We start from the raw sequence: 24,552 nt of genomic DNA, 5'->3' as shown, positions 1-24,552 counted from the left end.
CGTGAACTTTTGTGCGCCCTTCTGGACGTCCGTTTCATCTCCTCCTCATTGAGCTGATAATCACTGTTGGACTGCTGCGGGCATCGGCGCTACCACTTTCACCTCTCTGTCTCCCTTCCGCAAGTATCCACCCATTCACCCTTACACACACATACACACAAGGGCAACAGGCGCACGCCAACAGAGCAACCTTAACGCACTCCGATCAAGGGACTCAGCGCCTCCCCCCGCAAAAATGTCAAAAAACGTCGATCAAGAAGAGTGGGAGGACTACGGCGACGAGGAGGCGCAGGGCGAGGAAGAGGAGGAGGACACCACCATCAACAATTCCGATGTGGTCGTGCGGTACAAGAAGGCTGCCGCGTGGTGCAACGAAACGCTGCGCGTGCTCATCGATGCTACAAAGCCTGGCGCCAAAGTGTGCGACCTGTGCCGCCTCGGTGACGATACCATCACCGCCAAGGTGAAGACGATGTTCAAGGGCACGGAGAAGGGCATTGCCTTTCCGACGTGTATCTCGGTTAACAACTGCGTGTGCCACAACAGCCCTGGCGCGTCGGACGAGGCGGCGCAGCAGGAGATTTCAATGGGCGATGTTGTGCACTACGACCTTGGCATCCACGTGGACGGCTACTGCGCTGTCGTCGCGCACACCATCCAGGTGACCGAGGACAACGAGCTTGGGAAGGACGAGAAGGCAGCGCGCGTCATTACGGCGGCTTACAACATTCTCAACACGGCGCTGCGTCAAATGCGCCCTGGTGCAACCGTCTACCAGGTCACAGATGTAGTCGAGAAGGCCGCGGAACACTACAAGGTGACCCCGGTGGACGGCGTCCTCTCGCACATGATGAAGCGCTACATCATCGATGGTTACCGTTGCATCCCGCAACGCAAGGTCGCAGAGCACATGGTGCACGATTACGATCTCGACAAAGCGCAGGTGTGGACGCTGGACATCGTCATGACTTCCGGCAAGGGCAGGCTCAAGGAGCGCGATGCGCGGCCGTGCGTGTTTAAAGTCGCGCTGGACTCGAACTACTCGGTGAAGATGGGGAGCGCGAAGGAGGTGCAGAAGGAGATCGACTCGAAGTACGCAACGTTCCCGTTTGCCATCCGTAACCTGGAGTCCAAGAAGGCGCGCCTCGGCCTCAACGAGATGTCGAAGCACGGTGCCGTCATCCCGTACCCAATTCTCTTCGAAAAGGAGGGCGAAGTTGTTGCTCACTTCAAGATTACCTTGCTAATCAGCAACAAGAAGATTGAACCCATCACTGGCCTGAAGCCGCAGAGCGCCCCGGCGCTCGAGCCGTACACGGACGAGATGCTGATTGCAACGAGCAAGCTCTCACTGTCACTAGAGAAGAAGAAGACGGCGAAGTAGGCGGCAGTTATATCGTCCGCGCTGAGCTGTGTGCTGTCTCGGGCGCGTACCTCTCCGTAAGTATGCGTGTGCACTGCTTGCGAAGGAAGAACCATCCACTCCCATTTCCTTTCTCTCCCCTCCCCGCTCTCCTCCTTCGACCCTCTCCGCATCCTGCCTGGGTGTGGTGAGAAAGGTGGTGGTGTGTGTGTGTAAGAGAGAGAGGAGGGGGGCCGCTTGTCCGCATGCGCGAATGCACGCCTGATAAGGAGGGGGACTGGTACGGCCGTGGGCGGGAGAGAGACTCCATCTCTGCAATTTTTTTTTCTGTGTTAAAAGGAACGTAACAAACCAACAGGCGAAAGCAAACAGGCGAAATCAGTTCGTGATTGTTCGAGTGTGTGCGTCACCTCCGTCTCTCAATGGAAGGATGGAGGTGGGGTGGCAGCGGGTGCAGAGAAAGAGCGAAACAGATGTCTTCTGTGCGTGCAGGATGGGGTACTATTCAAAGGGCAGCAAAACGGCGAAGGGAGAGGAATATATATATCGCAGTCGTGTGCTGCCAGTGGTTTCCTTCTCCCTTTCTCCTTCCCGCACCTCCCCCCTTTTCGCTGCCCGACTCTGCTTCTTTTGCTGGCCTCCTCCCTTCTTTATCACCCATGCCTCTGTTTGACACCTGCGTCTCGTGAAGAGGACGATTACAGAGCACGCCTGCGTTTATGTGCACGCGTACGCACGTGTGGTGGTGTGTGCGTGTGCTGAGGGTGCCATGCGGGGTGAGTCTTCCGAAGACGACGTGAGATGCATGAGCGAAGAGGCAAAAGCACAACCAAAACGAAAAAAAGAGAAGAAAGCAAATATATTCCACGAAACGCACAATGGGCAAACATCGCAGCGATAAGGTAAGGAGTGAAACGAAGAAAAGGGGTTTCTTCTCTGTTTTGGTGCGCAGCATCTGCCCACTGCGCGCGCGTGCGTGCATGTCCATGTGTGTGTGTGTGTCTGGCTCGTGGGGCAGGGCCCGACGGCAGCCACAGGACAGAGATGGGGAGGGAGCGTGGTGAGAGCGGAACATGTGTCTCTCTTCCCGCCATCCTCGAGGTGCTTCAGAAAGACTCCTTTGCGCCGTTACGATTTGAGAGTTCCACAGAGAGATGCGCGTATGTAGACGGCGCCTGGCTGTCGTGTGCGTGTGCAGGCAGTTGACGTTTTCCTTCTGGACCCTTTATGCGCTGCTGATGCCGATCGCACCCCTGCCCATCGTTCTCCTCTCCCTTTTCCCTCTTTTGCGGTCTGTGTGGGCTTATACCATATGCGGGGTGCATCCCTGCGTGGACCCATTCAACACTCGCTCTCCTGGACGCGCAACATGTCTTGCTGCTGCTTCACCTTCCCCCTTGAAACGCGCGTGTGCGCAGCTAACTTTCGAGTACGCCTGTTCGTTCACTCATATAGGTTCTAAAGGGAACATACAGCTTCATCTTTGCCCCCATCCCACACACGCATACTTATACGGTTGTTACGTACATCTCTGCAGGGAGAGGAGAAACAAACACACGCGAGAAAACACGTAAAGGTAAGGGCAAAACGCGCGATTTCTTACGTCTGCACTCGTACATCGTGTTGCCATATTTCTGCTCGCCGGCTTAGCAGATCATTTGGCTTTCGGCTCTCACCCGCTGCAGCTTCCTCGTTTCCTTCGGCTGCTTTGGCCTTTTGCGCCTTTCTCCTCGTCCTCCTCTTTCTCTCCCTCCCATTGTTGTTACCTCTATCACTCTCCCTCCCTGTGTGCTGCTGTCTTCACTGGCGCCCTCTCCCTCAGTAAGCTCTTGTCGACTGCTCTTCGCCGGCGTCTACACCATCATCAAGCGCTCTCTTTTCCTGAAAGGTCTGCTTTCAACTTTGAGGTTGTCTTTGCCCCCCTCCCCATTTCAAAGGTTTCTTTCATTTATTTATACATCGCCTTTTGCCCTTCCCTCGCATCGATCTCTTTCCTCTCCTCCAGCCTAAAGCACTGTATCGAACTTACCACCGCCAACGTCCAACTCCGCTTCTTTTTCGCACCTCTCTCTACATACGCACACCCTTTTTGTCACAGTGTGCCATCGGGTCCCAAGTGCCGAAGCTACATCGGTGTGCACATCAACACAGCTCATTGAAGCGCACCGAGCGAATACGTTTCTCTTTCTTGGGGACACTCGTTATCTCTTGCACCCCCCTCCTCCTCCCCCTCTATCTTCCATCTGCTCACCCAGTGAGCACACCACCCACAACACAGACGAGGGGGCCAAAAGGTGCCATAGAGTCGATAACACCAACCGTAGCGAAACTTGAAAAGAGAAGGCTGTCACACATCACGGGATGGCGGCAATCTCAACCGAGGAGCTGATGGATGTGACGCTAGGCAAGAAGCTTGGCTCTGGCAGCTTTGGCTCCGTCTTCGTGGGCGTGCTTCCCAGCGGCCACTTCGTCGCCGTGAAGGTATTGGAGCTCTCAGACGACGCGCCGTCCAACACAGAGGTGGAGATCCACCAGAAGATGGTGCATCCAAATATCATTCGCTATCTGCACAGCCGCGTCGACTTGGAGAGTACGCCAAAGAAGCTCTACGTCTACCTGGAGTTTGTCACGGGCGGCTCGGTGACGTCTCTGATGAAGAGCTTACCGAATGGATGCCTGCCCTACTCAGTAGTCCGCGTTTACGCACGGCACATGTTTCAAGGGCTGGAGTACCTGCATAGCAACCAGGTCGCCCATCGTGACATCAAGGGCGACAACGTGCTCATTTCTATGGACACTGGCACGGCGAAGCTAGCGGACTTCGATCAGGCGAAAATCATGAATACGCACGGCACCTTACGCAAAGCGGCGACGGCGACATTGGCTGGCACACCGTACTGGATGGCACCTGAGGTGATCACAGACGAGGAAGGGTACGATCCATTCAAGGCTGATATCTGGTCAGCCGGGTGCACCGTGGCAGAGATGATTACGGGGCGCGCTCCGTGGACCCCGATGCCGAACGTGATGCATATCATGAACAAGCTGGCGCTATCGACCGGCTGGCCCGATGCAGTGCCAAAGGACGCCCAAAAGCTTGGCTCGCAAGATGCGTACGATTTCTTAGACTTGTGCTTTCAGCGCGATGTGTCGAAGCGGCCGCCCGCCGCCATCCTTCTGAAGCATGTGTTTCTCCGAGTCTGATGGCGATGAGGGATGGGGCAAGGCGGCCTCTGAAGCCGACAAGGGTAAGGTATATATATATATAAAGAAAGGATGCACGGACAGCTGAAAGAAAAGAAGAGACGGCGGTGCCCGATGGCAGTTTCTCGGAAGTTGATGTAAAGCGGAGCAGAGAAGCGAGGTAGATCGTCAGAGCCGTGGGTCGGTGTGCCTCTCACTTTTTAAGATTTGTATCTGCCCATAACTGATGTGGACGTGGTGCTTCATTGTCATATCTGACAGAGACATTTCTACAAGCCCTGGCTTCCTCTCTTGAGTGCACATGTAGTTCTGTGGGCGACAATGGTTGAAAGAGGGCGAACATGGCTGTGTGCACGACTCTGTGCATGCCTGCCGTGCAATGGTGACTGTAAGCTGTGCTTTGTGTGCATTTGTTTTTCATTTCTGTGCTCTGTGGCTACTCTTTGCGTGCATTGCCGCGATGTTGGCGTGCCACCAAACGGAGGTGCCGGCCTCCTTTACTGTGTTGCTATGTCGATCTCTCTGTCATCTCGTTTTCTTGTCTTCTTCGTGCAGTCCTTCGTTCTCTGATGGATCAAGTGTCTGTTGGCGCTTGTGCATTTTGTGCGCCTCTGTGGGTGCGGTGTGGAGTGGAGCGAACTTTGTCATTCTGGGGTGCGCGTAGCACCTTACATCGCCTCCTCCTGATGCCGATCGTGACCTCTGTCTCATCGGTTTCTCCTGCACCTCCTCTCCTATCTGCGACTGCTGCATGCCAACTATTAGCTCTCTTCTGTTTTTGCTTCCCTCCCCCCCGCGCAGCTCTCTTACTCGTTTTGCTCTCTCTCCCCTCCTTTGGCCTTTCCGGCACGTATGTGCTGTTTTGTTATTTGTTGCGAACCTACACATTTCCTCATACGCCCAATGCCCCCCCTTCCCCCTCCCTCTCTCCCCAATCCTTCTCTTCGTATGTCTTTTTGCTCGTCCTGTGGCCATTGAGTCTCGCTGCTGCCTCCCGTGCGTTAGCCTCTCTCCTCCGGTGCCGCTTTCTTAGCACACAGAATAATGGACTGAGGCCCTTACTCGAACCGCTCTGCTCTTTCACCGCCTTTTCTCTTTCTTGTAGTCTATCGTATACATCGATGTGCATGCATGTGCGTATATACATGTGTATGATCAAGGTGGCGTGAGCTTACCGAGAGAGAGAAATGGGGAGTGACGGCAACTTCGCATGCGCGAGCGAGCGCTGTAGCTTGGTGCAGCCGCCACACTCGAAGCACCTTTAGAACCACACTCAGTATACTGGAGACGTGTTTCGCGGAGACGCGCTGATACTGTGTAACCGCGTGGGCATGTGGAAGCTAAGCGAGGGGGAAGCAGAAAAAAAGCTGAATCAGGAAGACATGCAAGCCTACACCTTCTGCATGCAGAGACGCACAGTGAGCAGGTCTACACCACATGGCAGCAAAAAAGCAATCAAAGGTGATTGAAGGTTACACAAAACGGAAGAGGAGCGATGGGCGTTCAGTATCTAAGAGCCTGCGCGATCGGCTCGCACTGCCGTCGGCGAGCGACTGCAAATTCTCTTTACTCTCTGGTGCGCATCCCTTTAAAAAAGGGTGCCGCGGGAATGGTGTTGCGTGAAGTCGGAGAGGCCGCACCCTATCTGCCAACACCTTCGGCTTCCGCTTCTTCCCCTTCCTTTGTGCTTCCGAGAGACTTTCTCTCTAAAAAGAGGAGAGGGTGTGAAGGTGCGCTTCTGTCGAACGTCGCGCCCTTATCACAGACCACGCGCTGAATGCCATGGCCCCGTACGCTCTTTGACGGCTCCACGAAGTCTCAAACCTCTCGCTTCCTTTTTCGTGCGCGCGGCGTCGCTGCTCCACCGTCGCCCTCCTCCCCCCTGAAAACCGTCACACTCCCTCCCTTACACATGCACGGAAAAGGAGATCTCCGTCGCAGCTTCTTTCTGTCTCCGCGTCACATTTTCGCAACTGCAAGGTGTTTCTCATTGGCGCGTGTGTGTGTGGTTCGGCTCTCTGTTCTACGCGCGCCTTGTGCTAAAGCGATCAGGCCTTATCAGAGAGACGCGCAAAGAAGGGAGCGAGGCCGAGAAGCGAAAAAACAAAAGTAGCGGCTCTGGTCTTCTACCCGCCGTCTTGAGCATCGGAGCGCTGCACATCGACACAAACACACAAGGATATACACTTGGGCGCTGGCCTCTCTTGCCTGAAAGTCACTGTCGTTCACTTACGACCCTAAGTTCCTACTCCTGCTCCCACCTTTGTCGATACGATTGCGCGGTGCCCCACATCGCGGCAGACCCTTTTTTCCCTTTTTTACAGTTAGAGGCGCGCGGCCATGCAGCCCATTAGCGATAACGCCGCGAGCGATGGTGCCAACGTTGTGGTGGCCGGCAAGTACACAATCCAGGAGGCGAACATTGTAGGCCGTGGCGCATACAGCGTGGTAAAAGTGTGCACAACGATTCCGCCATACATTCCACCAGGGTCGCGGCCTGGGATGAAGTACGTGGTGAAGATTATCGAGAAGGAGTACCTCATTTCCCTCGCAAAGGGCGATGTGGAGATGGCGATGGCAGAGATCAAGCGGGAGATCGACGTACTGCGACACATCCCGCCCCATGAGAACGTGGTCACGTTTCTCGAGTACGTTGAGACGGAAAAGCAGTTTCTGCTCTTCTTTGAGAAAGTCCAATGCGGCGACCTCTGCGAGCTCATTCTGCAGACCTCCAGCGGTAAGCTGACGGAGGAGAAGTCGAAGCTGTACACGTACCAGATCATCAAAGCGGTGCTCCATTGCCACCTGCACGACATCATCCACCGCGACATTAAACCGGAGAACTTGTTGGTGAGCGAGGACGACAATATTAAATTGACGGATTTCGGCTTAGCAAAGCGCTCGCGCGGCGTGTGCACTAGCGATACCCCGACGGACCCGCTTGACGTGACGGCTTTGATGATGCCATACCCCGGCTGCGAACGCCTTCTGGGCAAGCGGGTGATTTGCTCGGACGTCATCGGTACGCCCCGCTACGGCGCTCCGGAGATGTTCTACGCCAAGTTCACACAGACCCACTACGACGGCTTCAATGCCGACACGTGGTCGATCGGTGTCGTCACATACATTACGCTTTCTGGTAGCTTCCCCTACTCACCAGGGTCGAACGCGTCGGAAAAGGAGGTCTTTCGTACGATCATGGGCACTCCGCTGCCGAAGCCGCCTGGTATCTCGCCGCTGGCGTGGGATTTTGTGCAGTCGCTGCTGAACAAGGACCCGAGTAAGCGCACCCCCCTCTACGCCGCCCTTAACCATCCGTGGCTGGCTGACGTGGTGGTCCAGCGCGGCTCCGTGGTGGCGGGGCAGCTGCGGGCGACAGCCATCTCGGCTGACGTCGAGTCAGCTGCCGCTCGCTTCGATGAGGAGGCGCGCCGCCTGCGCGTTTGCATGGCCAAGCTGCAAGGCGAATTGGCTGCACTCCGAGAAGAACGAGACCGCGCGCGCGAGGCCCGGCAGCCGGCTTTCCAAGATACCCACACTTTGGCCCGCCGTGCGCAGACGCCGAGCGGACTGTCGCGGCCGCGCAGCACACGCTATCCTGCATCAACGGCCCGCGTTTCCTCACCCTCACGCGCTGTAACTCACCGCCGCACCGGAAGCCACGACAGCAGCAGCGCTGGATCCGTTCCACGCCGCTCGCCTGCGACGCGTGGGCGGAGTCCGCTGGCGCGCAGCGCGGGTGGTGCCGCGGTGCGACGCGGTACCCCTGCACGAGCCGGCGGCACCACCCCTGCTCGCAGCGGAACGCCATCCCGTACCATTGGTGGTCGCTCTGGCTCTGCGGCGCGAACTACACTGACCACTCGCGGTGCCACCCCTACACGCTCCGTCACACCGAGCCGCAGCGCCGCCAATCGGTCGCGCACCCCACACAGCAGCGCAATTTCTGGCACTACGAGCGGCACCACCTCTGGCGTGCTCCACTCCTCCAACGCCGTTAATCCCGCCAATGAGCTGCACCTTGGCGACCAGGTTACATATAAGGGCTGTCGCGCTATCGTGCGATTTAACGGGTCAACCGCATTTGGTGCCGGCATCTGGATTGGGCTGGAGATGTTAGAGGGCAACGAAGGCACCAACGACGGCTCCTCGTTCATTGACAAGAGGCAGTACTTCACGTGCCCTAAGGGCAAAGGCGTCTTTGTGCGTGCCTCCCAGGTGAAGAAGCTCGGCTAATGTGTGTGCGTGCGTGAGAGAGTGAGTGCAGGTGGAGATATACGACCTCGATCGGGAGCCGTCCACTTTTCTCTCTCTTTCTCGCACACTTATCTCCTACTCCGCTGCTGTCTCCCTTCCTCTTTCTCTCTGCACTTGATGCGATGCTCTCGCTTCTTTGTCGACTGGTTTGCATGCGACGCTTGTGTCTGTTGCGTGCGAGTCCTTCGCTTCAGTATATTTCGTTCTCCTGACATCGTCGTCATCACCACCTCTCTTTGTATCTCTCTCTGTTTCTCATCTTTTCTCCTTAGAGTATTCGCCCCAATTTCGTTTCTCGCTTCTTCGTGTGTCTCTCAGGGAAGCCATCACGCACGTGCTCAGTGTTTCCGTCTCTTTACATCCTCCCTTGAGGCCGCCTCCCTGGCCGACACCGCCTCTGTGAAGACTGTCTTCCTTCTCTCTCTTTTTCTCTGTTTGTTTGCACGCATCGCTGTATGAGTGTATTAGATGAATGCGTCACGCGTGCTTGTGTATGTCGGCTGTGAGACAGAAGAAACCACGAAAAAAGATGAGCCCGCATAGCGAATTTGCAAATTCTAAGCGCGAGGCAGAACTTTGAGGCACTGCACGTGCCTGCCCAGGCGGCGCCGCGACCCTTGCTTGACCTTGTACCCAGAGCCAGTAGTGACCCTGTCGCGCGACGAGAGACATAGCGGCAGATTCTATGTTACTCACTGCGCAAGCGGATCTCCTTTGTGGGTGGCTTGCCAGTGGTACGGTGACTCATCTGTTAGGACACAGATGTGAGTGGGGTGTGACATTCCTCCGCGTGTGAGGGGGATTGGAAGGGAGAGGTGCGCTTGTGTAGCGGCGAGCGGTTCACATTGGGGGCTGCTTCTTCGTCTACTCCTTTGCTTGGGAACGGCGTACTTCGCCCACCCCACCCCTCGCCCTCTGCTGAAGTGCATCACGCTTGTTCTCTCTTCCCTCCGGATCCACATCTGACTTTCCGGCTACCGCGTTGTATCCGTACTCACACATCTGCCTGCGACTGTAGCAGCGAAAAAAGCGCACCCACACCCACACTCACTCATCGCTACAGTGCGACACAGAGAAAAGCAAGAAAGTGATAGCCATGTCACAAAACTTTGGTGACTGGTTTAATCAGCTTGGCCTCATGACCCGCGCCTCTCTCATCGCGTCGGTCGGCCTATCCGCTGCCTGCTCCCTTAACGTGATAGGTGTCGGCTCGGTTGTCCTGACCTCGGACGCCATCACCTCACTGCAGGTATGGCGCTTCGTAACGGCTGCCCTCTACCTCGGTAATTTCTCTTTTCCATGGCTCATGACGGTGGCCATGTTCGTCACGTACGTCAAGAACAACGAAGAGCGTGACTTCAAAGGTAAGACAGGCGACATGGCGTACATGTTTCTGCTGCTAGTGGGCGTCCTTTCTGCTGTTGGGCTCTTCTTCAACGTGTACGTGACGAGCTTTTCATTCCTCATGGCGCTGTGCTGGATATTCTGCAAGCGGCACCCGGAGCAGGAGCTCTCGCTATTTGGCTTCTCCTTCCGTTCGGCCGTGTTTCCGTGGGTCTTGATGGCGCTGCACCTCGTCATGGGGCAGGGGCTGCTTTCCGACATGATTGGCATTGTGGCTGGACACGCCTACGTCTTTTTCAGGGATGTCGTTCCAGTTTCGCACAATCAGCGGTGGTTGGAGACCCCAATGTGGCTGCAGCGCCAGTTTTCACAGCTGACGCACCGCGTCGGTTCCTTCGGCCCTGAGGTACACCCATACGACCCTCGTTTCCAGGCGGCGCGGCGGGGCGAAAATCAGCAGGCTAGCAGCGGCTCGCACAACTGGGGCCGTGGGCAGATGCTCGGTAGCAGCTAACGTTCCGGCGCTTGCTTTCTAGAGTGACTCCTGCAGCGACTGCCATTCCCATCGGCAACACTTGCAAGCGCGTTGCGCCGTTACCCTTTCTCGACGCTCCTGCTGCTGTTTGCTGCTGCTTCATGTCTTCACGTTTCTGCTCGGGGGAAGGTATCTCACCGGTGGGCATGAAGGGGCGAGTCGGAGTGTGCGCTTCTCCTATTCGCCGTCTTGTCTTTTTCTTCTATGCGTGACCTCCTCTTGGTCAGGCGTGCACGCGGATGACTGGCTCACTTGTGCTCTGCAGCATTTCTTGCGTGCGCGCTGAGTTATTCGTGGCGGTGTCTGTCATCGACGCGCAGCTTTGTCCGCTGGCGTTGTCAGAAAGGGTGCGAAAAGGCGAAACAGACAACGCAGTGGAGGGCGTCGAGGGAAGTTTTCGACGAAAAAAGCATGCATGGAGGGAGGGTCTGTCATCCGTAGCACACTGAACCTCCCCCGCGGTTGCGTTGCTGATCTTGCCCACTGCGAGATGCACGCGTATCTCGCAGAGCAAGCACACGCTGACGATCGTTCTTCCCCCGTACCTCTTCACCTCCTTCACGACACTCCTGTTCTTTGTGTCTTCTCTCTTCCAAGAGCTTTCCATATATATATTTATATATTTATTGATTTATGTATTGATTTATCAGCCTAGAGACAGGCGCATAGATTCCACAGGCACCGTTCTGGCCCCACGTCGTCCTGCACGCCGTTGTGTGCCCCCCGCTCAGGGCCTTTTCAATTGTCGTTTGCTTGCCTCCTTACCTTTTCCTCCCTCGAGCGTCTTCGTGGGGTGTCGCCGCACCACCTCGTCTCCGTGCTCGTTGCTCCTGCTTCTTTCTTCTCGAGCTGGTCTATCGGCCCACTGAGGCGCGTCTCGGTTCCGCGTGTGCGCGTGTTCGTCAGTAGGTGAGTGTGGGGGTGAGCGAGTGGGTGGAAAAGGCGTATTGGCAGGTTAAGGCGTGTTCGCTGCACTCCCTCGTCGCGTTGACGACGGACAAGATACGTACATACACACACACACATGCATAGGCATTTGCGCTACGCCAAGAACGAAAGCGTTGGGCAGCGAGATGCCCGTTGAGAGCGGAGAGGTCCTTTCGCGGTCTGTTCAGCAACTCGCGAAGGCCTGCAGTGACGTGCAGAACTCCACGAAAGAGCTGTGGACAGGTCGGGACGCCATTGCTCGTGACAGGCTCCGTCGCGCCCGTCTCCTCGTAGAGGAGTGCCATGCTCGCGTCGAGAGGATCGACAATGACCAGGAACCTTCCCTCGAGCTGCTAAGACAGCAGTACGCGCAAAAGAAGGCGATGTTCGAGCTCATCAACGCTGAGGCCACGCGTCGGGAGCTGCAGGCGTTCCGGCAGGTAGACACGGCCACTGTGCGAGAGGACAGCGTCGACGCTCCAGAGTCGCAGGCGGTGCTTCATGAGGTGCTCAGGCTCGATATGTCGAAGTTTCACACGGAGGAGGCAATTCAGCGCGAAAAGCTACAGAGTGCGCGCGAGATCGAGTCCGCTGTTATGGACCTGAAGGCAACGTATCAAGAGTTTCACGCGCTTGTGCACCAGCAGCAGGAAGGCTTGGATCATGTGACGAACAATGTGGCGGAGTCCTGCTCTCTCGTCGAGCGCGGGCACGATCAAATCCACGCCTCATCGCGCCAGCAGCGATCGCTTCGTAAAATTGGCTGCATTAGCAGTGCTGTGGTCCTCTTCATTGTGGTCGTAGCCATTATTGTGGTGTTGGCTCTTACGCGGTGAATGCAGATGTCATCGCTGTCAGTTTCTTTTTTTCTCATTATTTTCTTCTGCATTGCAGCCCTTCCAACACTTTCTCTCTCTCCATTGGTCTCTTTTTTTTTCCTGCACTACTGCAGATGCTGCACTGGATTGTGCGTGTGCAGCGAGCCATGCCGGCACTCCGCTGCAGCCGCTGTCTGTGCTGATTTATCTTCTCGACACTTGGTCTCCGCTTCCACTCGCCACTCATCTCCCTCTTTTTTTGCTTTCCCTTCTCTTTTGTCAACGTTCTCGTTGCCTTCTGCTATATTTGCTTTCCGTGTATGCGTGTGTTTTGGTCAGCGCACAGGCTCGCGTGCGGCAACGGTGCCAGCAACCGCCACAAGGCCATCTGATTCGAGTGAAAGTGCGGCGCCACAGTGCCAAGGGGGGCTTAGATGAATAAAAAAGCTGTTAACTGAGTGCTATGGGCAGGTTTTCATGACCCCCGCTCTTCTGCACCGTTGAGAATATGCCGCAGACTGGCGTGCTGACATATGACGCACGCACAAATACGTATTTTGCCAATCGTCCATCGGTGGTAACCTCTCACCTGCTCTGCGCGCACTTGACCGCCATCTTGAGACAGCGCTTCACTTTGTCTTTCGTTTTTGCTTCGATTCACTTTTCAACTCAACTGTGATCTGCTGGCGCACTCCTCTTCCTGTTGGGCACCTCACCACCTGCTCATCTCTCTCTTTATGTTGGCCTCTCGGTGCGTCACGGTATGTGCGCATGCACCCGGCTCTTTGCACCCCCACTCTGACCCCTCTCCGAAGCCTGCAGCTTTGCTCACCTACCGTTACCTTTTTTCTTCTGCCTTTTGCTGTCCTTTTCTGCGACTGCCACCGACTCGCTCTCTCTGCACAGACGTACGTCCTACACCCCTCTTGGACGCAGATCATCGACGCACTTCGTATTACTGTCGGCCTCCCATTTTTGTTTCTGTGGTGTTGCTGTAGTGGTTTCGGGTCATTTTCGCGTCATTACCCACGCTCTACTTCAAGCTCCGCGATGGAGTTCGGCTACCCTGATTCATCTGCCCCTACCGCTGGATCGCCAGCCTTGCCGGCAGACCACGTAGGCTCTCCGTTCCGTGGTCCGGTGGGCAGCCCGCAGTCGCCCGCCTCGGCGCAAGACGGCAGCGCTTCTCCAGCTTCTTTCTCGGTGAACATGAGCGCTGGTCAGCCGTCGCAGGCACGCTCGCCGCCGAGGATGTCGGGGGCTGGGATGTCGTCGGCCCCGCTGCCTGCCGCCACAGCAGCCGTGAGGGCCCCTTGGGATGAGGACGACAATGAATGGGGCGCTCCAAGCGCGCCGGTGCAGAATCCTCCCGGAGCCGCTGCACTGGCAAGCCTCCCATCCCATCATGAAAATCACGGTACTCCTTTAGCACCGGTGGCTGCGCAACCTAACCCCGGCTCTCCCGAGGAGCCGAGACCTACGCCAGTGGCAATGTCGCAGCCGGCGTCGGATGGCTTTATCGCTTCTTCTCCGCCCGACGGCTCACCGAACAGCCCGCCCACGCCGCCAGAGAAGCCCTCCACGGCTGACAGTGCTAAAATGGAGGCTTTGAAAAAGCAGATCGCCCGCCGCACTGCGGCCATAGATGCAGCAACAAAGGCGAAGGAGACACAGATCATCGCTGCGGCGCAAGAGTATCTGAAAGCGATCAAGGTAAAGCGGGAGCAAGAGGTAATGACCGCCAAAGCAAGTCATAAGCAGGAGCAGCAGGCAGGCGCCAAGAAAATCGATGACTGCCGGAAGAGCGGCGCTGTTTGGAACGCAGTAGGTATGTTGGTGGACTTGCAGAGGCCGAACCAGTATTCCAAGAGCACGGAGCAGATGCGCTCAGTGCTATCCAGCCTGAGCGCGACACCTGTGAAGAAATAAGCTCGCCTAGTGGGTGCTGTTGATCAGTACAGTGGCCAGCATCGCGGTTACGATCTTTGTTTTCCGGCCCCTTCTCGAAGGTAAGGTGCGTGTGCCATGCGCGCCCTCTTGCCCACGTCGCATTCTGCATCCTCTTTCTCCTGTGCTACCCAAAGCAGAAAGCGGTGGTGTGACGTGGTGCTCTCTCCGAGGGGGACACTGCACGCGTTGGCGCTGCTGACTATGGCGCATGCATGTGGGGTAGATAGGTGACGTGGAGGACAATAGTGACCGTGGCCACCGCTATGGTGCCCTCGTCTCAAGGCTTTTGGCACTTTACGCCTGTTCCGGACGCCTGGGCTGTGAAGAGGGCATTTTGTCATGGGCCTTGCTTCGTCAAGATCCAAGGGACCAAGAGAAGATGAAATCTAGGGAGAGGAGGGGGGAAGCGAAGTGCAACGCGATGTTGCTGTGCCGCATGCGCATCTGCTTGCCGTCTCCCCTCACAACTCTATGTGCGCCTTGCTGAGCTCTTTCGCGTGTTATCGAAAAGACGATGCTGTGCGCCTCCCAGCCGTCAATGTGTGCGTGTGTGTGTCTGCCTGTGCATCTTCTTGGCCGTACGTGCACACTTTTTCCCGTTCCCTCGACGATGGCCTCTTTCCTATACTTCCCTCGGTGCATAGTATTGCTTCGATGAGCACGGATGGCGGGAGAAGGGTGGGAGACGTCGGGAGTAGCAGCCTTTCCTGCTCTCTTCGCCTCAATACCCTCCACTTACCTCGTTTCGCTCCAGTTAGCCCGTTGCTTCTGCGCGTCTCTCTGTCTGTGCGCCTCCGTCGATTCGACACCCAAACACAAACACGCACACGCAAAGTGTCAGACGCACCACTCTGTGCGCTGTGGGGGTCCCACTAGCTGGCTGATTCGACGTTCGGCTGGGGCGCGGTTCATCCCTTTTTCGAGGAAGGTGGAACAAGGCATGGACCGGCTATGATGCGGCACCTGCCTTTTTTCTCTGTATTCCTCCCATACGGAAGCAAATGCCTCCGAGGGGACATTGATTCGAGCTCTCGGGCCTCCTCGCCGGCCCCCTCTCCGGCAGTTCATGCATCGTATGCGGACAGGACTTCGTCGAACGCGGTGCAGTGCCCTCCTCATTTTTCTGCATCCGTAGTCCGCCGTGCTTCTTGCTTTTTCCACATGCAGTTTTCAACTCTCTTTCGCATGCGCTGGTCCTTCTTCACGCTTCCTCTTCCCTAGTACGCTGGGTGTACAGACGGGCCGCAAACACACTTGCTTGCACATACCCTCTCCGTGTTGTTTTTGGGTCGTTGCACACGAAGACAGCGACAGGAGAGAAAACAGACGCACCCATTCACATACTTTCCCACTCTTGCAACCTGGCGATCATGCGCGGCGGACGCGGTGGCTTTGGTGGGCGTGGCGGTGGTGGCCGTGGCGGTGGTCGAGGCGATGCGCGTGGTGGTGGCCGTGGCGGTGGTCGCGGTGGTGGCCGTGGCGGCGGTCGCGGTGGGCGGGGAGGAGCGGGCGCACCTAAGGGTAACATCTTCCACCCGCATGCCCGTTTTGGCGGGTGCTACCTCTTGGCCGGAAAGGACACCCTCTCCACGCGGTCGCTGGTCCCTGGCGTTTCCGTGTACAGCGAGAAGCGTGTGAATGGCACGGTGGCCGGCGAGTCCGAATCGCACGAGTTCCGCGTGTGGAACCCGTACCGCTCCAAGCTCGCGTCCGCCATCTACGCCGGCGTAGCGAATATCTACATGGAGCCTGGTTCCGCCGTGCTGTACCTCGGCGCAGCCAGCGGCACTACTGTTAGCCACGTATCCGATCTTGTGGGGCCGGAGGGCGTCGTGTATGCGGTGGAGTTCTCGCATCGCAGCGGTCGCGACCTGGAGGAGATGACGAAGCGCCGCAGCAATGTCGTTCCTATCTTGGAGGATGCCCGCTACCCACAGAAATACCGCATGCTCATTCCACGCCTGGTGGACTGCATCTTCATGGACGTTGCTCAACCAGACCAGGCGCGCATTTTAGCCCTCAACGCCCAGCACTTCCTGAAGGGGAACGGCGGCTTCGTGATTTCGATTAAGGCGAACTGCATCGATTCCACGGCCGACCCGGCAGCCGTATTCGCGTCCGAGGTGCAGAAACTGAAGGACTCCGGCCTCCGTCCGAAGGAGCAGGTGTCGCTGGAGCCCTTCGAGCGAGACCACTGCGTCGTCACGGGCTACTACAAAAACGTCCCGCAGGCTGCGTAAAGGGCCTTGTTTCGTCTAAGAGGCACTCATCTGTCGGCTGCGGCCCTGCCGCTGCTCTCGGCCGCACTCTCAAAATGTTCCATTGTGTGCGGATGGGAGAGGGGGGCGGATGGGCGACCTTGGACCAAAGGCTGTGAAGCCCCGTGCGTGCAAAGTGGTGCCTTCGCGGCATTGTCCAGGGCGACAGGTGAATGATATCGCAGTGCGCGCATGTTTGTGCGCGTGTTTCCCTATGCTTGTGTCTGTGTGTGTGTGGGGTGCGCTGTTGTGTAATGGAAGGCGGGGAAAGGCAGCGGGGCACGCGCCGGCGCAGAGGCGAGTGATGAAGAGACAGGACGGGGCGAATGAAGTGGGCAGAGGGCAATGCCTTTCTGGCTTTCCTTTGGCTTCTTCCTCTTATCTCTTCACGGCGAGCTTCACGAAGCTGTGAAGGGGCGGGCGCCGCAGGGGCAATGAGCTCAGAGGGAAAGCGGTAAGGATAGGTTGTATGCAGCCTAGGGCAAAGGAGGCGCACATCACATGCGGTAGGGGGGTATTGGTACTGCCGACCACTGTTCGTGTGCTTCGTCGCTCCCCCATGAGCTCATACATACATCCCTCTCGCAGCTCGGCTCCGTAAGCTGTTCTTTTTCTTCTCGTATGCGCAGGTACGTGTGTGGATTTTCTTCTTGAAGAATAACGGAGGAGAAAACGAGAGAGGTTTCCTCCCTCCTCTAACAACTGCGATATAATCGACACTTTTTTCTTCTCTCCATTGCCCTTCCGTTGTTGTGGATTCGGGCGGCGGCGGCGTGTCTCCTCGCACTCCTTCACGCCGAAAGAAACGGAAAAAAACAGATGCGAGAGAGCGAAAGCCAGAAAAGAAAATGAGCAGATAGCAGAGCGGAGCGGCTTTGAAGAGAGGTCACAAAGTGGAAAGCATAGGCGGCAGGTAGTGGGCAGCTAGGAAAGTGACTGCACCACGGCAGCAGCGCCCATTCCATGTCTGTTCTCTTCCACTCTCCGATGAGTGGCAGGGGCCTCTCTCATAACTGAGAAGGACAGAGCCCTTCACCTCTTCCTCCCTCTTTCACAAACAGCTCGGTGTCGCGGTGCAACGGCGAAAGCCCACGGGGTTTTCCTTCAAGCGATGCACTTGACGCTGGCGCACGGTGTGGCACCGTCAGTCACAGGTGTACGCGGCGCCCGTCAGGCTGCGCGCTGCGCACGACGCCCTTTGCTCCAGCCACAGCAGCCTCACGATGAGCGCCATGCAGCGTACTTGTAATGACGCCAGTTCTTCAATCGATCATCTTCGCTTTCGTCTTGTACCATTTAACCCATGCTTGCACACCTGTTCCCTCTAAACGTATCCGAACATACGCGCACCCATCGAATATGTATGCTCGATGACTTGACCTTTTCCGAGTGCTGCGTTTCTCTCGTTTCGCACAGTTGAAAGGAGGGCCGAGAGCGCCGAACCATTGAGAAGAGAGTAGTGAAGGGAGAATACGAACAAGTGAAGAGCAGCAGCTGCGCGTAATCTCGAAGCGATCCGACCCGCTGTATCACAAAGCCCCTTCCCTCTTCAAGGCCTTGGGGGTTCGCAGAATCACGCGCCAGGGCCCAGATCCACTCGAGAAGAGTGGTGCACTCAGCCGCGCATACGTCTTTCTCGTGGGCTTCGAGGCTGGCTGCTGCCCTTGCAGTGACGAAACAGAAGGCGAACAACGGCCATACGATGGGAAAGCGGTGCTCTCCCGACTTCTACGACTAATACTTCCGGTCATCGCTCTCATTTTGCGCCGTTTCCTTTTGAGTACAGCGCCAATTCTTTTCCTCGACCAGGGGCCCACAACGAATCAGAAGAACAGTATTGCTGTGCAATGAAGCCGAAAGCGGCCCAGGTGCGGCAGCAGCAGTCGCTGAATCGTCGCGCTAAGCTAGAGGAGAGTGCCGCGCGGGCGCAGCAGAACCTCTTCGCACGGCAGGGGCTAATGGGCGCCACGGGTGGTGCACAGCAGAGGAACCCCTTCTACGGTTATGCAGGTTACACAGCGCGCAACCGCGACCCCAACCGCGGCGTCATCACGCAGGCCGAATGGAGCGAGCTCGTGGAGCGGCACGAGGACTCGGGGAGGTGCTTTCGTTACTTCTTTGGCATTCTCATATTCGCTGCTATCATCTTCCTTATGCTCACTAAGTACGACGAGGAGTACAACTTGGAGGTGCCGCAGGTGGAGTCTGGTAGAGGCTTTGGCGAAGTTCTTAACCCCCACCGCGCTGTGGACGCCGAGGAGCTGGAGGCCTACTACCACACGCTCGGCATCGAAGGCCGCCTCAACCTGTCACAAGGGACGGCGTCAGATCCGACTAACGCGTCTGCGACAAATACCTCGTCGAAGGAGGCTGCCGTCGACCCCGACAAAGCGCGTCGCCTCGAAAACTTTAGGGTGCGACAGCAAATCAAGCAGGCCTTTCACGATCACCAAGAGAAACACGGTCAGCTAGTCTACTGCGGTCGCAGGTGTGAGGCAGAAAACAAGCAAGTAGAGCTTGCCTACAACAAGCTGGCGTCGCAGGTGGATCGGGAGCTCTTCGGCGTACTACTCGACGCGAAGGATACCAAGTCCGCGCGATCCACCACCCCTGCTCAGTTGAAAAAGAAGTACGAGGAGAAGCGTCGGCAGATTTTAGAGACGGAGGAAGACGACGAGTACCGCAAGATGGCGCTCGAGGAGCTGAAAGACGCGTATGAGATCATCGAGAATCCTGATGCGCGCAAGTACTACCTTCTCTACGGCGCAAAGCCACCGGAGCATATGCGTCACATTAGCGCCCGCCACGGTGGCTGGGGGCAGGAGATGGCGCTGGGAACCTTCAAGTACCGCATCATCATTATGTGGTTGGACTTCCTGCACCAGTATATTGGTGTGTGGGGCGAGACGGCCGTACTCGGATGCGTCATACTCTTTGTACTCTCCCGCCTGCCGCTGGCCTTGAAAGAATCTCAGAGATTCCTGCAGGAGCTGGACCTTGACGAAGCGCAAGCCGAGGAGGAGAATAGGGCGGCGGAACAGGCAAAGCAGAACGAGTAAGCTCCCATGCTCGCGACGTGGGCGTGCATGTCTTGCTTGCTCGCCGGCATTCTGCTCTCGCGCCGCCGCGTACATGCCGCTGGGGATGATTCCGTGTGCAGAAATAAAGGGGAGACGAATACAACGTGCACCACTGCCAAGCAGACACGGAAGCACACACAGGCACAGAGACAGCCCCTCGGTGCATCGCCTGGGCTCTCTTCGCCATCTCGCTCCCCCTCGTTGTGCCTCTCTCCATCACCCCCTGTTGTGGGAATGTGCTCCTGCTCGGTGTATGGCCGAGCTCGGTTTTGCACAAGTGCATTACAGACATGGTTGCGCGACACACATGTGCTGCGATGCATGGGCTTTAAAAAAATCCTTTCTTCTCTGCGTTCGTCTTTTCGCGGTTGGCATCTTCATGATTTTCCTTCCGTGTTCGGTCATTCCTACAGCTCGTCCCTGACCAATGCTGTTGCTGTTGCATTGGCTTCATCGACAGCATCTCAGTGTGCACCTCTGTGCATGCGTGTCAGCGCGACAAGGCTCACGTAGATACGCTGCGCTCCACCCCCATTGGAGCGGCGATGTGTGGTGTCGATACTCAAGAGGGAAGGCCTGTGCCTCAACGGGCTCGTTGCACTGTCCATATCGTCCTGCGGACGGTCAGGCCCGTGCATCTTGTTCGACCCTCTTCTTGGCTCTTCTATGCGTGCCATTCCTTCTCTCTCCTGTCCTTTTCTCGCTGCTTCCCCTCTCTGCCTCCGCCACGCCCACACGCAGTGATTTATTTGTGCGAAGTTTCCTTCTCCCAGTCTTACTCCCGACGCACACCCGGGGATGCGCGCTGCCGTGCAAAGCAATGGATAAACAAGACCACTACACCATCTTGGGAATATCACGTTCTGCCAACAAAGATGCGATCCGCCAGGCGTACAAGCTGAAGGCGCTGCAGCTGCACCCAGACAAGAACCCAAACGGCGAGGCAATTTTTAAACTAGTCGTAAACGCGTACCAAACACTCAATGACCCCACAAAGCGCTCGGCTTACGACCGTGAGTTGACGCGGCGGGAGCGCGGCTTCGGCGCGCGTCCGTACCGCCAGGCGGCTCCACAGCCGTCGTCTCCCGCCGCCAACCCATCATCGTCTTACGGTGCCGACGCCGGCGCCTCCCGCAAGCCGCGCTACGCCACAGACGAGCAGCTGTTCAAGGACGCCTACGATCAATACAAAAAGAACCCCCTCTCCGGCACTCCAAATGGTGGATTTCGCGGCGCCACCTCCGAGGGCACCTTCGCCGAGTGGTTCAAAAAAAAGCAGGAGGAGTTGCGGCGGGCCGAGGAGGTGACCAAGGCAAAGGCCGAGTATGCCAAGAACCTCGAGCGCGAGGAGCAGCGCAGAGCTGAGGAGTGGCGCGACATGCAGCGCCGGCGAGAGGAAGAGCGCGAGGAGGAGATGAGACAGGCCAAGGAGCAGCGCGACCGTGAGCGTGACATGCAGAGGCTCAAGAGGGAGTCTGAGGCAGCTGAACAGAAGGCGGCCGAGCAGAAGGCACTTATGGAGGCGTACGCCGAAGTGCAACGTGAGCAGCAGGCGGACGTCGAGCGCCATCTGCGTGATTTGGCATCACAAAAGCGCGAATTAGCCGAGGAGCGTCGCCGCCTAGCGGAGGAGAGGGCTGAGGCGACAAGCCTGGCCGCTGAGCATCGCTTCACGCGCGACATGGCGCAAAAGCAGCTGGGGCAGGAACTGGCGGACGCGGTACGTCGCGCAGAAGCCAAGGTGCGCGAGGCGCAAGAGCAGCAGGCACTCCGCGAGGCAATCGAGCGCACCAAGGCTGAAGAGCGACTGCGCGAGGAGGAGCGTAAGCGTGCAGAGCAGGAGCGAGTGCTGGAGGAGGAAAGGGTGCGCGAGCAAGAGCGGGCAAAAGAGGCAGAGGCTGCAAAGCAGGAGCGCACCCGCACCACAGCCGAGCTGGGAGAGCAGCGGAAGCGCGTGATGGCGCAGATGATGCTGGAGAGGCAAAGGCACGAGGAGGAAGTGTCCGCGATGCGGAAGGAGACGGATCGCATCGAGGCCGAGATGAAGGCCAAGCTCGAGGCGCTGCGAGCTGCCAAGAGCTCTGGCCAGACGATTAATTTAGATGAATGGAAATTGTAGCGTCTCCTTCAGCTCTCGCTTGTAGTGTCGCTGTCTCTAGACCTCCGCCTTTCTCACGCCCCAGCTGCATACGCTCGTTCTTCTCTTTCCTCCGTACCCGAGCAACGCATTCAGAGGTCGGCAAAACAATAGCGATAGACGAAGAACTGCGCGAAGAGATCCATACGCCTCCACTTCACAGTGTATGTGTGTGCGTGGGTGTAACATGCTGCATCTTCTAGTTCCCCCTGCATACGGTGATCCGGCACAGATGCCGCGAGCATCGTGTAAACGCCTCCCACTGCGCCATCGCGCCACCTAGACTCCTACGTTGCGGTCCCACACGTCTTATTTGGGGATGCACCTGCTGGAAGGGCTTGCGAGTGAAGCCTGACATACTAGCAGGGTGTCGGGCCTCTAAAAGCCCTGCTCTGAGGCTCTCCAACGCTCTCCTTGAGCTCGTCCAGCACGCGCCTGCCCCCTTCCTCTTTTCAGTTCCCGCGCGCCTGAGGTCGCCCCTTTTACCATGGAGCAGAGCGCTTAAAGCTGCCCCTGTGGATCGTGGCGTACAGCACACCCGGGTACGTCTGCCTGCGGTAGTGCAGAGCGCATGCAAGGGAGAAGTGAGGAGGGGCAGGCAGAGCCCGTTAAAAACTTGGCTCGATTCCACGGCAGACGCTCTGTTCGCAATGGCTGGGATTGAGCTGCGTTACACGAACGGCAGAGGAAATTAGGCTCTCTGCGTACATTTGATGCCTTTCTTCTTAGTGAATGTGGGCGCGGTGTGCGAGAGAGAGCCAAGTTCTTCTCCTTCTGGGTATGTTTGGACTGCCGGGTGCCCTGCGCTGCCTTTTTTGTCTTGTATTGAAGACACCCTCCTCAACCTAGCCGTCGCTAGTTTTATTCTTCATGGGCGTCTCGCTTGCTCCTTCTCCCCTCCCCTCCCTATTTGCCTCGCAGACAGCACTGCTGGCCGAAAGGCAGGGAGCAGCCGATGTAATTTAAAATACGTGCGCCAACGCCCTTCTCTATCCCTCTCCCTCGACTCCCCCATACGCGCGCGCACCTTTTCTACTTTCCTCTATCTCTTTTTTCCCTTTACTCGTCTTTTTAAACGGTGGTCACGTGTGAGTCCCCTTCGGTACTTCTCGCTCCCACGCACACCCCAGGTACAAGCAGCACACGAGAGTGCCAAGCGTGGCCTGCTGCTGTAGCTGCAGTAGGCATGCGCTTCTGCTCGATGCGAAAAGTCTGCACCCTCCTCCTCTTGCTGCCACCTTCGGGAAGAGAAGGAAAATGAAGAGCAGACGAATGCATGGCTGCCTTTCAGCGCTAAGCATGGCATGCTGGACCCCTCGCTGCCAGCGGGGCTCCTTTCCCACTTTCTGATGTCCCCCGCTCTGCTGCGTCCTAATGCGAGCGCAAGCAGAGCGTTATGTGCATCTCTACCCTTCATGCGTGATGGCGCGTTCGAAGAGAGCTACATGAGCTGCAAGCGCCGCTGTCACTGGCTTCACGATGCTGGCACACTCCTCTTTTCCTCTACCGTTTGTTCTTTTTTTCCCTCTCTTATGCAAATACCTTCACGATATGTCTGAGTCGGACGCCGCGTACTTCACCTTTGCGGTGCAGCTCGTCGCACCTCGCGGAGAGATCGTATTTTACCACTGCGCTCGTGTTCTCCGTGCCCCGCACATTCTTTCTTTTTTTTCGTCATTAAAGTTCTCCAACCTTCATCATGTTCGGCGGCATGTACGGTGGGGGCTTAGGCGGTATGGGTGGCATGTACGGTGGGGGCTTAGGCGGTATGGGCGGCATGTACGGTGGGGGTTTAGGCGGTATGGGCGGCATGTACGGAAGCCCAGGCCTCATAGGAGGGTCTTCCTACGGAATGAGCAGCGGACTCAACAACTTTGCCCGCAGCAGCCAATACGGCTCCAACCCCAACTTCAGCCTAGGCGGTCCCAACAGTCTGGGCAACAGCGGTGATAGCGCTCACAATAACGGCATATCATCCCCACTCAATTTGCAGCAACAGTCAGACCAATCCAATCCGCTACCCTCCCCCATCAATCAGCACACGACCCCGCTGCCACCGCTGAATGAGTCACCTGCGGAGCGCAGTCGCCGTATCCAGGCAGAGCACAAGAAGGAGCGCCAGCTGATCCGGCAGCAGCGCCAGCAGCACCGACAAGCGCGCCTTCAGGCACGGATGGAAATTGCAGGCCACCTCACCAACGTGCTAGTTCAGGGCCTCCGCTCTGCTATGGAGCTCTTCGGCGTGTGCTTCGGTACCTACTATAGCATGAAGGCAGTGCGCGCATTTTCGAACGCGCAGGAGCGGATGCCACGCGCGGGGATAGACATGGGCGCCAGTAATCCGTACGGCCCAGCGGCCGCCCAGGCGCACGTGGCCTCGGCAGGCGCTCTGGGGGCTCAGCAGATTGCTGCTGCCGTCAGTGGCGCATCGAGCAAGTGGCGGACGTGGCTGCTTTGCCTCGCCTTTTTCTTATTGGGCGAGGTCGTATACGGAATTGCGACGCGACAGCGCGCGAAGCTGCCGCCGCGCCGGCGTCGCACCGCAGGCCCGACGGAGAGCTCCCACGGCCACGTGATTAGCGAGCATGCCTACGAGGCGAGTATTCGCTCCACCGACGCCGAGTCGCAAGTGACGGAGGAGGACAGGGACGAGGAGGAGACGCTCTCAGAGGCGTGGAT

At 57.2% G+C, this 24,552-nt stretch overlaps 10 protein-coding genes across 10 annotated transcripts in view; all 10 read left to right on the top strand.

Annotated features, from left to right (window-relative positions):
• Positions 1-235: 235 nt before the first annotated feature.
• On the top strand, positions 236-1,384 carry LSCM1_06203 (uncharacterized protein; the record flags this gene model as incomplete). Its single annotated transcript, XM_067323635.1, has 1 exon — positions 236-1,384. The coding sequence occupies one exon, from the start codon at positions 236-238 to the stop codon at positions 1,382-1,384; it is 1,149 nt and encodes a 382-aa protein (XP_067179264.1).
• Positions 1,385-3,724: 2,340 nt separating this feature from the next.
• LSCM1_06202 (uncharacterized protein) lies at positions 3,725-4,567 on the top strand (the record flags this gene model as incomplete). The annotated part of the gene is made up of 1 exon (XM_067323634.1): positions 3,725-4,567. The coding sequence occupies one exon, from the start codon at positions 3,725-3,727 to the stop codon at positions 4,565-4,567; it is 843 nt and encodes a 280-aa protein (XP_067179263.1).
• A 2,340-nt stretch (positions 4,568-6,907) lies between these two features.
• On the top strand, positions 6,908-8,803 carry LSCM1_06201 (uncharacterized protein; the record flags this gene model as incomplete). The annotated part of the gene is made up of 1 exon (XM_067323633.1): positions 6,908-8,803. The coding sequence occupies one exon, from the start codon at positions 6,908-6,910 to the stop codon at positions 8,801-8,803; it is 1,896 nt and encodes a 631-aa protein (XP_067179262.1).
• Positions 8,804-9,920: 1,117 nt separating this feature from the next.
• LSCM1_06200 (uncharacterized protein) lies at positions 9,921-10,682 on the top strand (the record flags this gene model as incomplete). Its single annotated transcript, XM_067323632.1, has 1 exon — positions 9,921-10,682. One exon carries the CDS (start codon positions 9,921-9,923, stop codon positions 10,680-10,682), a length of 762 nt encoding a protein of 253 aa, XP_067179261.1.
• A 1,094-nt stretch (positions 10,683-11,776) lies between these two features.
• On the top strand, positions 11,777-12,466 carry LSCM1_06199 (uncharacterized protein; the record flags this gene model as incomplete). The annotated part of the gene is made up of 1 exon (XM_067323631.1): positions 11,777-12,466. The coding sequence occupies one exon, from the start codon at positions 11,777-11,779 to the stop codon at positions 12,464-12,466; it is 690 nt and encodes a 229-aa protein (XP_067179260.1).
• A 753-nt stretch (positions 12,467-13,219) lies between these two features.
• LSCM1_06198 (uncharacterized protein) lies at positions 13,220-14,377 on the top strand (the record flags this gene model as incomplete). The annotated part of the gene is made up of 1 exon (XM_067323630.1): positions 13,220-14,377. The coding sequence occupies one exon, from the start codon at positions 13,220-13,222 to the stop codon at positions 14,375-14,377; it is 1,158 nt and encodes a 385-aa protein (XP_067179259.1).
• A 1,391-nt stretch (positions 14,378-15,768) lies between these two features.
• On the top strand, positions 15,769-16,638 carry LSCM1_06197 (uncharacterized protein; the record flags this gene model as incomplete). The annotated part of the gene is made up of 1 exon (XM_067323629.1): positions 15,769-16,638. The coding sequence occupies one exon, from the start codon at positions 15,769-15,771 to the stop codon at positions 16,636-16,638; it is 870 nt and encodes a 289-aa protein (XP_067179258.1).
• Positions 16,639-18,503: 1,865 nt separating this feature from the next.
• On the top strand, positions 18,504-19,715 carry LSCM1_06196 (uncharacterized protein; the record flags this gene model as incomplete). Its single annotated transcript, XM_067323628.1, has 1 exon — positions 18,504-19,715. The coding sequence occupies one exon, from the start codon at positions 18,504-18,506 to the stop codon at positions 19,713-19,715; it is 1,212 nt and encodes a 403-aa protein (XP_067179257.1).
• An 841-nt stretch (positions 19,716-20,556) lies between these two features.
• On the top strand, positions 20,557-21,855 carry LSCM1_06195 (uncharacterized protein; the record flags this gene model as incomplete). Its single annotated transcript, XM_067323627.1, has 1 exon — positions 20,557-21,855. One exon carries the CDS (start codon positions 20,557-20,559, stop codon positions 21,853-21,855), a length of 1,299 nt encoding a protein of 432 aa, XP_067179256.1.
• A 1,717-nt stretch (positions 21,856-23,572) lies between these two features.
• The window catches only part of LSCM1_06194 (uncharacterized protein), a gene marked incomplete at both ends in the record, with an annotated part of 1,269 nt that continues 289 nt past the window's right edge, over positions 23,573-24,552 (top strand). The window contains one exon of the mRNA XM_067323626.1: positions 23,573-24,552. This exon is cut by the window's right edge and continues 289 nt beyond it. Within this exon, the coding sequence (XP_067179255.1) occupies positions 23,573-24,552 (980 nt within the window).

The sequence above is a fragment of the Leishmania martiniquensis genome, chromosome 19 (genome assembly GCF_017916325.1).
Source record: "Leishmania martiniquensis isolate LSCM1 chromosome 19, whole genome shotgun sequence".
NCBI lineage: Eukaryota > Euglenozoa > Kinetoplastea > Trypanosomatida > Trypanosomatidae > Leishmania > Leishmania martiniquensis.
The sequence above is the reverse complement of the archived record's forward strand: the minus strand, read 5'-3'. Positions and strand labels throughout refer to the sequence as shown.